This window comes from Phoenix dactylifera, chromosome 7, assembly GCF_051530095.1.
Source record: "Phoenix dactylifera cultivar Ajwa chromosome 7, Ajwa_hap1_PhDact_Kaust_v1.1, whole genome shotgun sequence".
Taxonomy (NCBI): domain Eukaryota; kingdom Viridiplantae; phylum Streptophyta; class Magnoliopsida; order Arecales; family Arecaceae; genus Phoenix; species Phoenix dactylifera.
Window position 1 is genome coordinate 6,747,990 of NC_143196.1, and position 12,903 is coordinate 6,760,892.

Consider the following 12,903-nt stretch of genomic DNA (forward strand, 5'->3'; position numbering starts at 1 on the left):
TCATATAAAGAGGAAGTGGTGTTGATGCACAAATATTCAATGAATAGATGGAGGAAAGGATGCCCAATGGAATAGAACCCCATCGCTTGGTTGTCACAGCCCACATTCTTAAGTTGATTGGGTTTTGGGAAACTTTTTGGTTGGGTTAAGTTGTCCCAGCCCACATTTCAGGCTTGACTTAAAATCACTGCTCCCCATGGGCAAAACCTCATCTCTATCTCTATACTCCTTAAATACATGTGAGGGAGAAATCTCTATCCTCTCCAAACTTCAACAAAATTCTGAAAAATCATAAAAAAAAAAAAATTAAACATGTCGCATCATGAATTATACACTAGTACAACTCTTCTTCTCTAATCTTGCCATACAAAAAAAAATATCATTTCTAGAATTCTATCAAAATAAAACCTTTCTAATTTACTTCCTCTAATTAGAAGTTTCACTTATCCAATATTCTTTTTGTTTAGAACTAAGCTTGTATAATTAAAAAAAAAAAAACACAGGCTAAAGGTATAAATTAATTTATTATTCTTAAAATAAAAAAAAATTATGTAAAAAATTTATCCTTGTACTTGCACAATGCCAGTATTTCTTCCTCAAAGCATATCCTACTTCTCAATCCTCATAAACTCCATTACCTTTTTTTGTTGGGCTCCAAAAAGAAATCGAATAATTATGCAAGCATCAATGCTAGGAATCAGATTATGTTTCTGAGTGCAAGAACTCCTCCCATGCATAAAAGCTGTCACAAAGTCTAATGGCCATGAAGGTGTTTGGTGCTGCATGCTATATTATGGCCTCCAATCATTCTCCATGGCCTTTGTCTTCTAAACATCTCATTGTCTTCCTTCATGAATGTTTTGGTGCCACATCCCATGCCACTGCCAACTTGTGCACGAAATACGAATAAGATGTGTTTCATGTCACTCGGTTTCCCTTTCACAACACGGTAAAGTAATGGAGTTTGCATGGATCGGAGAGTAAGATGCATGCTTTAAGAACAAGAAATACGACATGGCGCTTGTCATCTTGCATTGTTACCACGGTCGCACCTATAATGGTGTTTTACGTACTGATATGCATAGAATTGTTGGGGGTGGTTTCTATATTTTCCCTTCGTCAGAAGGGAAATGTAGATTTTTATTTATTCTTTTGAGTATTTGCAAAATTTTATTACTTAAAACAATCAAAAAAATACCCATAAGAATCACCAAAACTTTTCTACATTGTACATATTTTTCTTATAATTTTTTAAATAAAGTAAGTAACCCATGGTTATTTTATAGGATTTTTTTGCATGGATACCTTTCTAAATATCGGATTTTGCATGAATACCCTTCCAAATTGATATTTGCTTGTATACCCTCGTAAAACTTTGTTATTGTACAAATGCTCCTAATATAATGGTTGTTCTAACAGTGTTAAGAAAAATTATATTATATTAATTAAAATTTTAAAATTATGCTATTGTCGCTGTCTTTTTCTTCTACTATCGGGATCACGATCTATTTGCATGTCTACCTATTAAGGATATTTTAGTCATTTTAATTTAAAACCGTTAATTTTTCAGCGTCATTAGATAGCATGGGTACATATGTAAAAATAAAAATAAAAATAGGGTAGAATAGCAAAACAAGTGTTTTACGAGAATATATATATATATGCAAATATCAATTTTGGAAGGGTATTCATACAAAATCCGATATTTAGGAGGGTACTCATGCAAAAACTCCTATTTTATATCTACAGTGCATCTAAAGAGTAGTCCATAGTGTACTTAATAGATATGTACGTGTATTATTCTTACACTTTATCAATTATAATATATATATTTTAGAATTTTTAATATATTTTTAAAACCTGAAACGATTTCTACCTGAGGATACTCCATTAATCACTATTTGAATTGCCTCATTTTCCCCTAGCATTTCATCGATCTAAGGAGTCATGTTGATGCTTTTTTTTTTTTTTTTGATAATGGTGGGGTTGCTACCACGGCACCAATTGATGCAGGGAAGTTTAGTTAATGACTCTAGATTGACATAAAAAAAAAAAGAAAAAGAAAAAGAAAACTTAAAAAAAATGCACTGTCCATTGGGATGGACCAGACCATATTTCTTTCAAGTGGGTTGCGCCAAGTTTGGGTTACAACATTGGAGGCCTAACCCAAATACCGGGCCGGACCTGAATCAGTGATTTGTGATTCCTATTGTCCAGCCTGTTTTCACCCATAAGTTTATGTAGCATCTATCAACTATAAGCATGTTAGGCATCTATATCACATACATAGAATACATACAGCACCTATCAACTCAGCAGCTGTTAGTCAAAGTTTAGGAACTGTTTCTTGAAGCTAGTATTAAATGTGAAACAAATCAGTGCTTTCTGGTATTATCTAATTGTGATTGACAAAAAGATTAGTCACTGATTAACAGGTAGTCCTCAATATTCTTATTCAAGGCATCCAAATTGACTTCAAGGTAGCAGATTTCGGTCCAAGTTCATATGAAGCAAATTGGACTAGTTTTGTGCCAAGCAAATGTTAGTCTGAACTTAAGCTAGGTGTCTAGTATTTCAGACCGAACCCGACATGGCTTGTTGCCCAGCCAGCTGATCCGATGTGCATCTCATAGCCTTAGTCAAGAAGTTTTGTAACTTTGCAATAATGTTGTGATGATTTTGTGTCAAGAAAAAGATAGCATCATCATGACGACATTCATGGTGACCCGAAATTATCCATCTAAAGAGAGTATTGTTGTACTAATATGTAACCCTAGAACTATTTTCCAAACTCTTCTTTCTTGAAAAGGAAAAATCAGACCACAAAGTCACGTTTCTTTCTAGAACTAGTAAGGTGTAATGAGCTTGTTTTTTTTTTACAAACTTATTTGTCGAAACATTTTTAGTTAGGAAAGGAAAAAAGCATCATCATCTTTGCAGTCCTTACCGTTAAATTTTGACATCCAATACACCGAAAAAAGATACTTTTAGGGTCATTAATGAGGGTTGCCTACATTGGTGTGTTGCTGCTCATAATTTCAAGAGAAAAAAAATATATCAAGTTCTAGGGAATGCTAGTTTGATGCCAAATGACACCACCACCCAATGTAACAATTGACACAATCAATTATGTTATTATCATGACATCAACAAAATCTTAAGAAGTATATGAAACAAAAAAGGGAATAAAAGTATAATTTAATATATGATTCCATGATTTGTGATGCCATTTGAGCATCATAAATAGGGAGCCAAGCATTTCCCCCATCATGTTGGCATGGCATAATACGTCATTTCAGATGTCACATCTTCCATCCAACATAGACCATGGGAATTGTGCTCCTCCAGTAAGGTAACTCCTTTTTATGGTAAGAACGGAAATTTCAAAGAAGTGACAACTCGGAAACTGAGGAAAGCCCACAATTTAAAAGGGAATTAGATGGCTACGTGTCGTCCTCCAAGCCGTGTTACCTATCTCATCACCCTCCGGTCCCCATTCTCAATACATAGTTAATCATTTTTAAGCACAGAATCCATCATTTGTTAATTGATTAACCTTCTCAAAACCTCGATTGAAATGCTAGGAATCTATTCCTACTCCCAACCATCCATGGCTCTATTTGTTGGCTTTTGCTTGCTTTAGTGTGAATGTTCCGAGGTCCCCTACCAATGCCAAGACAAAGAGAGCCTCCATATCTTGCTCTTCCTCCCTTGGAGTAAGAAGGTCAAGCTAGGCTTAGCCAAGTTCAATAAACAAACATCATGCACCCAAAACACTCAAGCCAATTCACCTTGGTTTTAAAGCCAACTCCCACCCCCTTAAAAGGTGGCACAATTCATGGCATGATTCAAGGAAGGTTGCACAATTACAATGATCCCTAGCATGCGAGGTGCATCTCGAGGTAGGATTCGCCGTACGCACTACAAAAACATATAAAGTTGACTACGAGAAGATGAGATAGAAGAAAATTAGCAAGTTGGCTTACCACACCCCAAAGATCGAATGGCGTGCATGCCCTGAGATGCACGCCCTTGCTTATTTATAAAAATGGCTAAAATTTGTCCATACATAGTACAATGACACCTAGCCAATGGTAATTTGTGGTTGGAATTAGATTGCCAGTTGCTTTATTGATTGCGTGGAGGTGCGCTGGCTCACCATAATATAATGATAAAGCTCAATCTTTGAGAGATTGCATGAGGATTATTTGTCTATATTCAAGATTACGAGATGTTGGGCATGGCATGCCTGCCTTAGTCGGAAATTGGGAAACAGGAGCTCACGGTGTCTGGGATAAGGATGGCACCATTTGTTTAAAGATTTAACCTTCATGTGTCGAAGGATGGAAGATGTCGAAAGGAGGGCTTAGGCATGTGAAGGAATCCAATACAAAACATGCGCCAACTCACTCTTTCCACTTATCCCGCCATGTTTTCCTACTAAACTAGTACAATGCTTTGGATGCAATCAACCAAGATTGCTAACTTAAAGAATCTCCCTCCCTCTCTTCGTCTCTCTCTCATATTCATGAGTGATCCTTATCCTCTCTTTACCATGTTTTATCTTCATGAATTCTTTTGCTTCAAGTGGTAACTAAAAACTACATTGGCACATGTACCATTCCACATATAATAATGGGAGCAAATGGGTTAGACTAAGCATGTTCTTGAATTACTTGAATAAATTGTTCGTATATGCTTAATTGCATATGCTAGCTGGATTATGCTCTCTTGATGATTCGATTAGAACCTAAAAATGAATCCATCTCTTCAAAGTTGGGGGGCTTTTTGGGGTATCGAGGGATTGGACTAACTATTCCGACATAGTCTATTGAGGCAAGGTTCTACTTTTAGTAGTTCATCCAAAATTTGCATGGAGAGCAATGAATCTAGACAATAGCAAGACCAACTCACTAGTCTATATATCAAGACAGGGTCAAGTCCAGCTTGGGTATGTCCAGCTTGGGTATCCAAGTCAATTCAACCTATTAGCTCCACACAAAAGTGCATGCAAGTAGGCCCTACACACACGATCTCAAATCTAGCAAATCCAGTTTGGCTTTGGGTCTATTATATGGACCCGCATCTATTTTTTATGAGGGACATTGTCGTGTCAAACAAGTTAGGCTGATGGTGACTCTCTAAAGTATTTGCAAGGGTTTTTTTAAGTCCAGTCCAACTTTACAAGCTTGTAGTGCACCAAATTGGGGAAAAGGAGGCTATATTTGGGATCCACACTCAATTCCCATCAATTGATATAGCTAGATTAGCAACACCTTTTATTCGTATCGATCTGACCCATGTGCACCCCTTCTTAGATGATAATGGCTATGCTAGAACAACATAAAAGCCATTATTCGAACCTGAGAAAAGCTTACTCACAACTGCCCTTCTTATCCTTAGAGGATAGATATTTGTGAAGCAATTTACAAATCCATTTTTAATCATTGAATATGATCGATAGAAGCCAAATGTTGCACGACACGTAGCGATCTCCATCCAATCAGTGCACCCATTACATACATACTTTTTGGCTTATCCACATGGTTCTTCTCCCTGACATTGTCTCACTAGCAACCCCCCTCATGGCCTCTCCTAAGGCAAGACCCCTACGTGTTCTCTCCTCCCACACTTAACTTGGCTTGTACCAACAAGGCAATGGGCCCCAAATCCCCTCCCATTTTAAAGGCTATAAAGTAGGAGGTAAAGATGGTGCTATAGATGACTCCAAGGTGACCAATCTACAATTAATGATGCTACTAGTGAAGATTTTTGCCATGTATCTAGGATTATGAGCTGCAAAAGTGGTCACTAAAACCTTTATGTGAAAGGATAGAGATAAGCATTGCTAGTATCAAGTGAAAGGAGGGTAAGAGAAGGAAGAAGAATAATACTAAGTCTGCTAGAAATGGGTGAGGATAAGAATTGAATCCTCCAAATGTTAAGGGGACCATTCCAAATCTCCATTTCCTCCCCCCATGTAGATAAAATCCATTTCAAGAATTTGACGTGGAATATCGAAAGGATAAAAGCACTTGACCTAGCGCAGGACAAGTAGGCCTTTTAATGTCAAAGTGTGGAGGTGGGGAACTTGGGATCAGAATTGTAGAAACCTTCAACTACAAGGGACATACCATCGTCTAAATCTGGCTTCTACTATTGCTTCTCAAACACTTGCACTCTCTCAAAATTGCTATCACTAGACTTTTCCCCATTAATTTATCTAAACAAATTATTGAGTTGGACTAGTTTTAAGCATCAAGCTTTTTTTCAACTCTCATTGCAAATAACTTTGAACTAATGTTATCTTAGATCAAAGTCAATCTACTTTCTTCCGAGTCTTCTTCATGTTCTTACATTTTAAGTAATCAAGACAAAGTGTCTTATCCGCTAGATACCAAATCTGAGCGATGTTGCTCAGTTATCTCTGAAGTATAATTGAATTAGAAAAAGAGATGATGGGGCGCAAATAGGGTTCCTTTGGCGTTCGAAACTGAAATTTGACTATTCCACCATCTCCAAGAAATGATGGACCTTAAGATTGTTTATTGAGGGCCAGGGTTGTATCCTTTATGCAAAAGAAGGATTTATCTTCCTTCGTGTGAATCTACCGTTGGATTATTCATTTGTCACTTTGAGATTTATGTAGGTGGAAGAATAATGAAGGTTGGAGTGCTTTGAGATCTGTGCGCGTGGGTGATTCAATGATAGATTTGTACGAAGAAAGTGAATCATTCTTTTGTATAAAAGAAACAACCCTAGTCCGTATATTGATCCATTAGAAGTGACCATGGAGTTGCACAAGTTTGGAAAGAAAATTCTGCAATATAAGACATGGAGGACCATAGGAGAAACTCAAATACAATGTATCTTATTTGCAGCCATAATAGGGGCCCCATTTGACATTTGATTGTTGATCCTATTCATCATGCAGTTAGGCCTAACATATTTATCCTTCCTTTATCCTGGATTACATATTTATCCTTCCTTTATCCTAGATTAATTGGTCAAAATGACATTTTGACCGTCGGAACCTCAGATCCATAACAGTTTGATAAAGCTAGGGATAAAGTAGGGATCAATGGTTCTTTATGTCCCTTAGAACTGGAGTTGATCCTATGTCCTATCCCACCTCCATTTTGGAGATTGAGTATGTGAGGATCCGTACGACCGTGTGTTTAGTCTCTTATCAGTTATTCGCTGAACAAATCTTAGATATTTATATAAGATCAATGAATCCAAATAATATGTTTCAGCTAGTCTTTTTGGGTGAGGTCCTGAATTGTGACAAATGATATCAAAGCCGACTCGGCTTATAATCTATGTGGAGTAGAGGATAGTGCAACACATGTATATATAAATTGGCCACAAGCTAATCATGTTATTTGTGATTGGATTTCAATAGATTTGGAACGATTAAAAAAATTTAAACTAATAAAAGTAACTAAAATGTCAAGGGTAATTTTATCTTTCTATTTATTCAAATATAATCATTGTGTCGTCAGCTATGCTATGTACCACCAAATCATAATATAGAAAAAAATAGAACTAAAATCTAATCGAATATTAATATATCCATATCTATTTTGTTTGATAACTACAAATGCGGATGTTAGATGGATACAAAATTGTATATCCATATTTACTCTAAAGAACATGAATATAAATCGGATACTGAAAGTATTGGATATAAATACAGATATAAGTCAGATAATTATATTTTATAACCACAGAATCAAATATATTGCTAAGTAGATCATACATCAAGTTAATAACATGTTAGAAATGTTTATTTATTTATTTTTAAAGTTCATGAGTGCTATACGGATATTCGAATGTAGATCGGATAGTTATCCATCCATATCTATATCAATTTTTCTTTGACAGATATACCTATAGATAAAAATGTTAGTCAGATGCTCAAATTTTTATCCATATTCGGCTAGATTCAGATATGAAAACAGATTCGAAACGGATATTATCCGATCTATTTTTATCCAATTTATTAAATTAATAATAAAAAAATTAATCAAAACAACAAAATACACTTATCCTACTTTATTCTAGAATTAAATATGCTATCGGGGATAACCACAGCTTATTCCTGGCTTTCCCATCCCATTTCCAAGCTGAGCCGAAGTCGACCAAACTAACCGCGAGCCTAACTAAGCTGGAAACACGTTGTCCTGCTCTTTTGTTTTATAGAAGACTGAATCACATCCTAACAAAGTAGGATCGCTTTATGTACTGAAAAAATGAGGATAACTCTGTCCTTCCCGCAGACAACCAAGCCTTTGCCTTCCTTTAACTCTCGCTGCAGGGAGGGGGGGAAGTATAGAGGGTGACGTTTTGAGAGGAGCATGTGAACTCAGAGAGAACAAGTGGCAGCCAACTTTGATGTGATGTGAAAGGGTAGGAGCGGTGGGTCCCATGGGATTGGGCTGATTGGAGGACAGGCTCTGACATATTTGGGCACACGAGGAGTCGACACGTGGGATGATAGGGTCTTTGGTCCCCCCCTCCTTGGGGCTCCCAGGCTTGGCGACGCGTGTTAAGGCCTCTGGGTGCGCCCCATGTGCCCACGCTCTGTCCTACAAAGTGTCCTTTCCTTCCTTGAATCCTCCCCACCAACTCCTAAGCCACAGCTTGGCTGGTGGCTACCAGTCTTAACTTTTGAATTCCAAGGATTACTACTAGTCATTATCTTATATGATTGTATGGTAATTGAGTGTCTTGGTTGCACTAATATTAGCAATTTTTGTTTGCCATCTTTGGGCAAATGTGATAAGCTGATGTCATTAGGGAAGATGCAGGCTACTGTATTTAGACATTTAGTTGTACGAGATATATAATTTGTTTGCTTTGTGTATCACAATTTTGTCGATTTGTTGGATGAACATAATACAAATAAAACGATGCTGCATTGTTATTATGTTATTGTTTGTATGTTGCTTCGAAAGTAAATCATTTACCATGGTTTATGAAGGCTTGTAAAAAAACAAAAATTTTTAAGCTTGTTGTCCTTTGGGTCAATTTTCTCGCTTTTCATATGTTTTGTTTAAGTCTATCAATTAAACCCCATTATTGTATAGCATAATGAGGTCTGAAAATTTTCATTTTCATGCAAAATTCTATATTTTAGGAGAATTCTATAAGGACGTTGCTATATTTATGCTTACTAATCAAATATTTTTTTTATTTTTTGTAAGTATATCCTCTTAAATATAGAAAACTACATGAATACTCTTGCAAAGTTATTATTTACTTATACACGCATAAAATACTTATTTTTCATGTATATTCTTCTTCTTTTTTGTGCATATGTACCCATACCATCAGCATCGTTAAAAAATAAGCGGTTTAAAATTAAAATAATTGAAATAATCTTCACCGATAGATATGCAAAAAGAAAAGTTTATAAGTGCATACATATAAATATTAACTTTGTGAAGATACTTATGCAATTTCATATATTTAGAAGTACACTTAAAATGAGCAAAACCCATCTAAGACTTGTCCAATCTTTCATGACTTTATTGAATTGGCAAGTCAAAAAAAAAAGCCAAGTTGCATTGTCATTTTTTCTTTAGTTAAGATCTTATCTCGATTAAATTAGAATATTAGATAACTATTTTAGCAATATCATTCTTCTATTTGATTTTGAGGTAATTATTATTATTGAATTTATGGTATCTATGTATTCTTCATTATTTTTAAAAGATCAAAATATACTGAATTTAAATTAATTATAACATTTTATTTTTAGAAAAAAGAAACCAATTTGATGGATTGAGTTCCAATGGCTTAATTCTATAAATACTATCAAGCATGTATTGCTATCGCCACTTGTGATTATAATACCACAAAACAACTTGTTTAAACTCTAATGTACGAAGCCAAGAAAATAATCTAACTGTTTTGAGCCCATGGATACATTGCCTATGCTTATATCTCCATTGTTAACTGATATCTTGTAAAAATATAGTTAAACAAAGTTCATATAACAAAAAAAAAATAGTTGCTATACCACTAAAAGAAATGTATTGACATACTTTTAGGTAACCCACATTGATCTAATATTACTTAATCCAAGCTCATGTTTATCATAAAAGAGGCTTATGTGTGTTTCGAATCCAAATGCTCTTGGTCCCACATAATTACATGCATCGCACGTATATTTTACTACAAAGCAAGATACAGGGTCACTCATCAACTTCTGAGCTGAGAGAAGAGAGCCGCCGAGCCGGCGCCCCTCCAACTGAGGGAAGACGGGGCCCTCCCTCCCACGAGGATGAACAGGAGAAAAGCCTCCGGCCCGTGCAACGTCGTTTAAGGTGGCCATGCTTGGGATCCGAGCCCGTTTTGGGAAAAAACAAAGATAATCTCTCTCTCTCTCTCTCCCCCCATGCAAACTCGACAATGGTGGCTTACAGCCTGGCGGGCCAAGAATGGCCTTGCGTTGCCGAGCCTCACCTCATTTCCTTCCCACAATGCCCCTTCTTCCCAAAATAACCTCCTCATCCCACAGCTTCCTACACGACACGTGTCCTCAAGGGTGAAGTGACTTGGAGTACTGAGGAGCTGAACAAAATGGAGATCATTCACTCTCCCAAGTTGAGCAAAGAAGATACGTCTCTCTATGTTTGTGGCCATGGCACTACCATGGTTTTAACCACCCTTGAGGGGCACTAGTGTCCTCTTGGCCCTATAAATACTACCTCGAGACCCTCACCACACTAAAACGCCTAAACCCCCTCCCTCCCTCCCTCTCTCTCCTTGCCACCCGCTACAAGCTCCAATCTTACAATCAAAAGGCAAAGGCTCCTTTCTTGGTCTAAAGGGACTAGTCTAGTACTAGTGACCGAGGGTAGAGAGAAGACTATTAGTTCTCAAGCCCGAAAGAGGATAGAACCAAAGGAAAGTTTGAAGCTTTCCTGCAGTGAATATGACCAAGGCCATCCCAAGCCAAGTGGAAGAAGAGCTCTCCTATCTCATGAACTTTGGTGCGTGCTCCCAAAGGACAGAAGGTTAGTCCACTTTTAGTTTCCATTATTGAGCTTTTTTTGTGACCATACATTTTTGAACATGCAATGAGTAATTGAATGTTAGGAGTAAGTTTGTGGTCCATCATCAGCATAATCATATAGCGCAGTTTTAAGCTTAGAAAAGATTGTGTGGATTAAACAGAAAATGTCATAGAAAGATATAGTTCTTGTGGTGAAACAAATTTATTGTTACAAATGGAGATATATATATATCGACGATAAAAATGATCCAAGTGGAGACTTTAGTTCTAACCAAATGTAAGAAAACAAGTTTTAGTATATCTCTTTAATCAGTTCTGAATGGGAGTCTTGCTTGTTAATAGAGAGTTCTTGATGATATTATAGGATCGTCTTTTCTTTCGATTTGCTCTCCTTTGTTGGTTGACCCTTCTTTCTAGTTTTTGCTGTTTATAGTCTTTTTCCTTTTTTATAGTTTTTCTTCAGGTGAGTTTTGTCCAGCCATCAGGTGGAGTTTTGTGCAGCTTCTCTTAGCTGCTCTTCCTCCTTCCCCTCACCCCCTTCCCTCTTCTTTTGTCTTTGTTTATTAGTTCTTATCCCATTTCATACATCATTAAAATATAAGGTGGATTTCCATGCTTTCACACACGTACACACACACACACACACACAGAGCTTGCGGTTTAATGAATCCTTCAAAGATATAAATGGACATCCACGTAACGCAACTATAATGGCTTCGTTTTAATCAGATTAGCTTTGAGTGCGGGAGAAGTTTCATTAGTGTTTAGTGTTATTCCATAATATATATATATATAAGAATATATATCTTTAGTGCTGCGAGCTAGGGCTAGCTTGAGCCATCTTGTAAAGAGCTAAGCGTGGTATTCCTTGTTATATATGCTCAGGGGAGACAAGAACGCGTCGAAGGAGGAGGAAGCCGAAGCTGGATGGTGCAGGAGAAGAGGCGAAGAAGAGGAGGCTAACTGATGCGCAGGTTAAGTTCTTGGAGATGAGCTTCGGAAAGGAGAGAAAATTGGAGTCAGGGAGGAAGGTGCACCTCGCCAGTGAGCTCGGCCTCGACCCGAAGCAGGTCGCCGTTTGGTTTCAGAATCGAAGGGCAAGGCACAAGAGCAAGCAGATCGAGCAGGAGTACCTCAAGCTCAAGTCGGCCCACGATGCCATCATCGTCGAGAAATGCCACCTCGAGAACGAGGTCTGCATGCATGCTTCACTCTACCATGATACCGGAGCTGGTTTAGTTAGTATATCCGAGGATCCTATCATGGATAGATGCCATTTCAGATAAGATAACCAAGTGTTTTTGTTGGTAGGTTCTGAAACTGAAGAAGAAGCTTTCGGAGGCTGAGGAGTCTGTAAGGAAGCTCTCCGGAGCAGCGAATGGAGCTTCTGGCGGTGGTGGAGGCGGCAGCGGCGGCGGCGGAGGCAGCAGCGGCGGCGAGAGTGGTGGCAGCCCCACGTCGTCCTTCTCGACGGTCACTTACCATCCTCTGGTTGGAGAATTTGGAGTGGATGGAGAAGTTGACCTCATGTACATACCAGAGTATAACTTTAATAACTACATGGACTGGGGTAATCTGTATGGAATATTGTAAAATACCATTATTAGTGCTGTCATGATTTATGTGATTTATCCATGTAAATGATGTCACCTTACCTAGTTATAGTATTTTCCCTAATATAATCCATCTCGAGTCATGGAGCTTGTAATTAGTGGAAGTAAGTTTCTAGTTTAATGTAATTGTTTGCTCCTAATGTAACTTTAGTTGTAGTATTTAGAAAATGATTTAAAAGAAAAAAAGTATTGTATATAGTTGTTTACCCTTGCTCTCGAATTTGGAAATTCGAAGCTGGCAGCTTATGAGACCGAAGCTCTGTG

At 37.4% G+C, this 12,903-nt stretch overlaps 1 protein-coding gene across 1 annotated transcript; it reads left to right on the forward strand.

Annotated features, from left to right (window-relative positions):
* The first annotated feature begins 10,738 nt into the window (after nt 1-10,738).
* On the forward strand, nt 10,739-12,833 carry LOC103711309 (homeobox-leucine zipper protein HOX14-like). The gene is made up of 3 exons (XM_008797406.4): nt 10,739-11,027; nt 11,912-12,219; nt 12,338-12,833. The coding sequence occupies exons 1-3, from the start codon at nt 10,946-10,948 to the stop codon at nt 12,617-12,619; spliced, it is 672 nt and encodes a 223-aa protein (XP_008795628.1). The 5' UTR covers nt 10,739-10,945; the 3' UTR covers nt 12,620-12,833.
* The last annotated feature ends 70 nt before the right edge of the window (nt 12,834-12,903 follow it).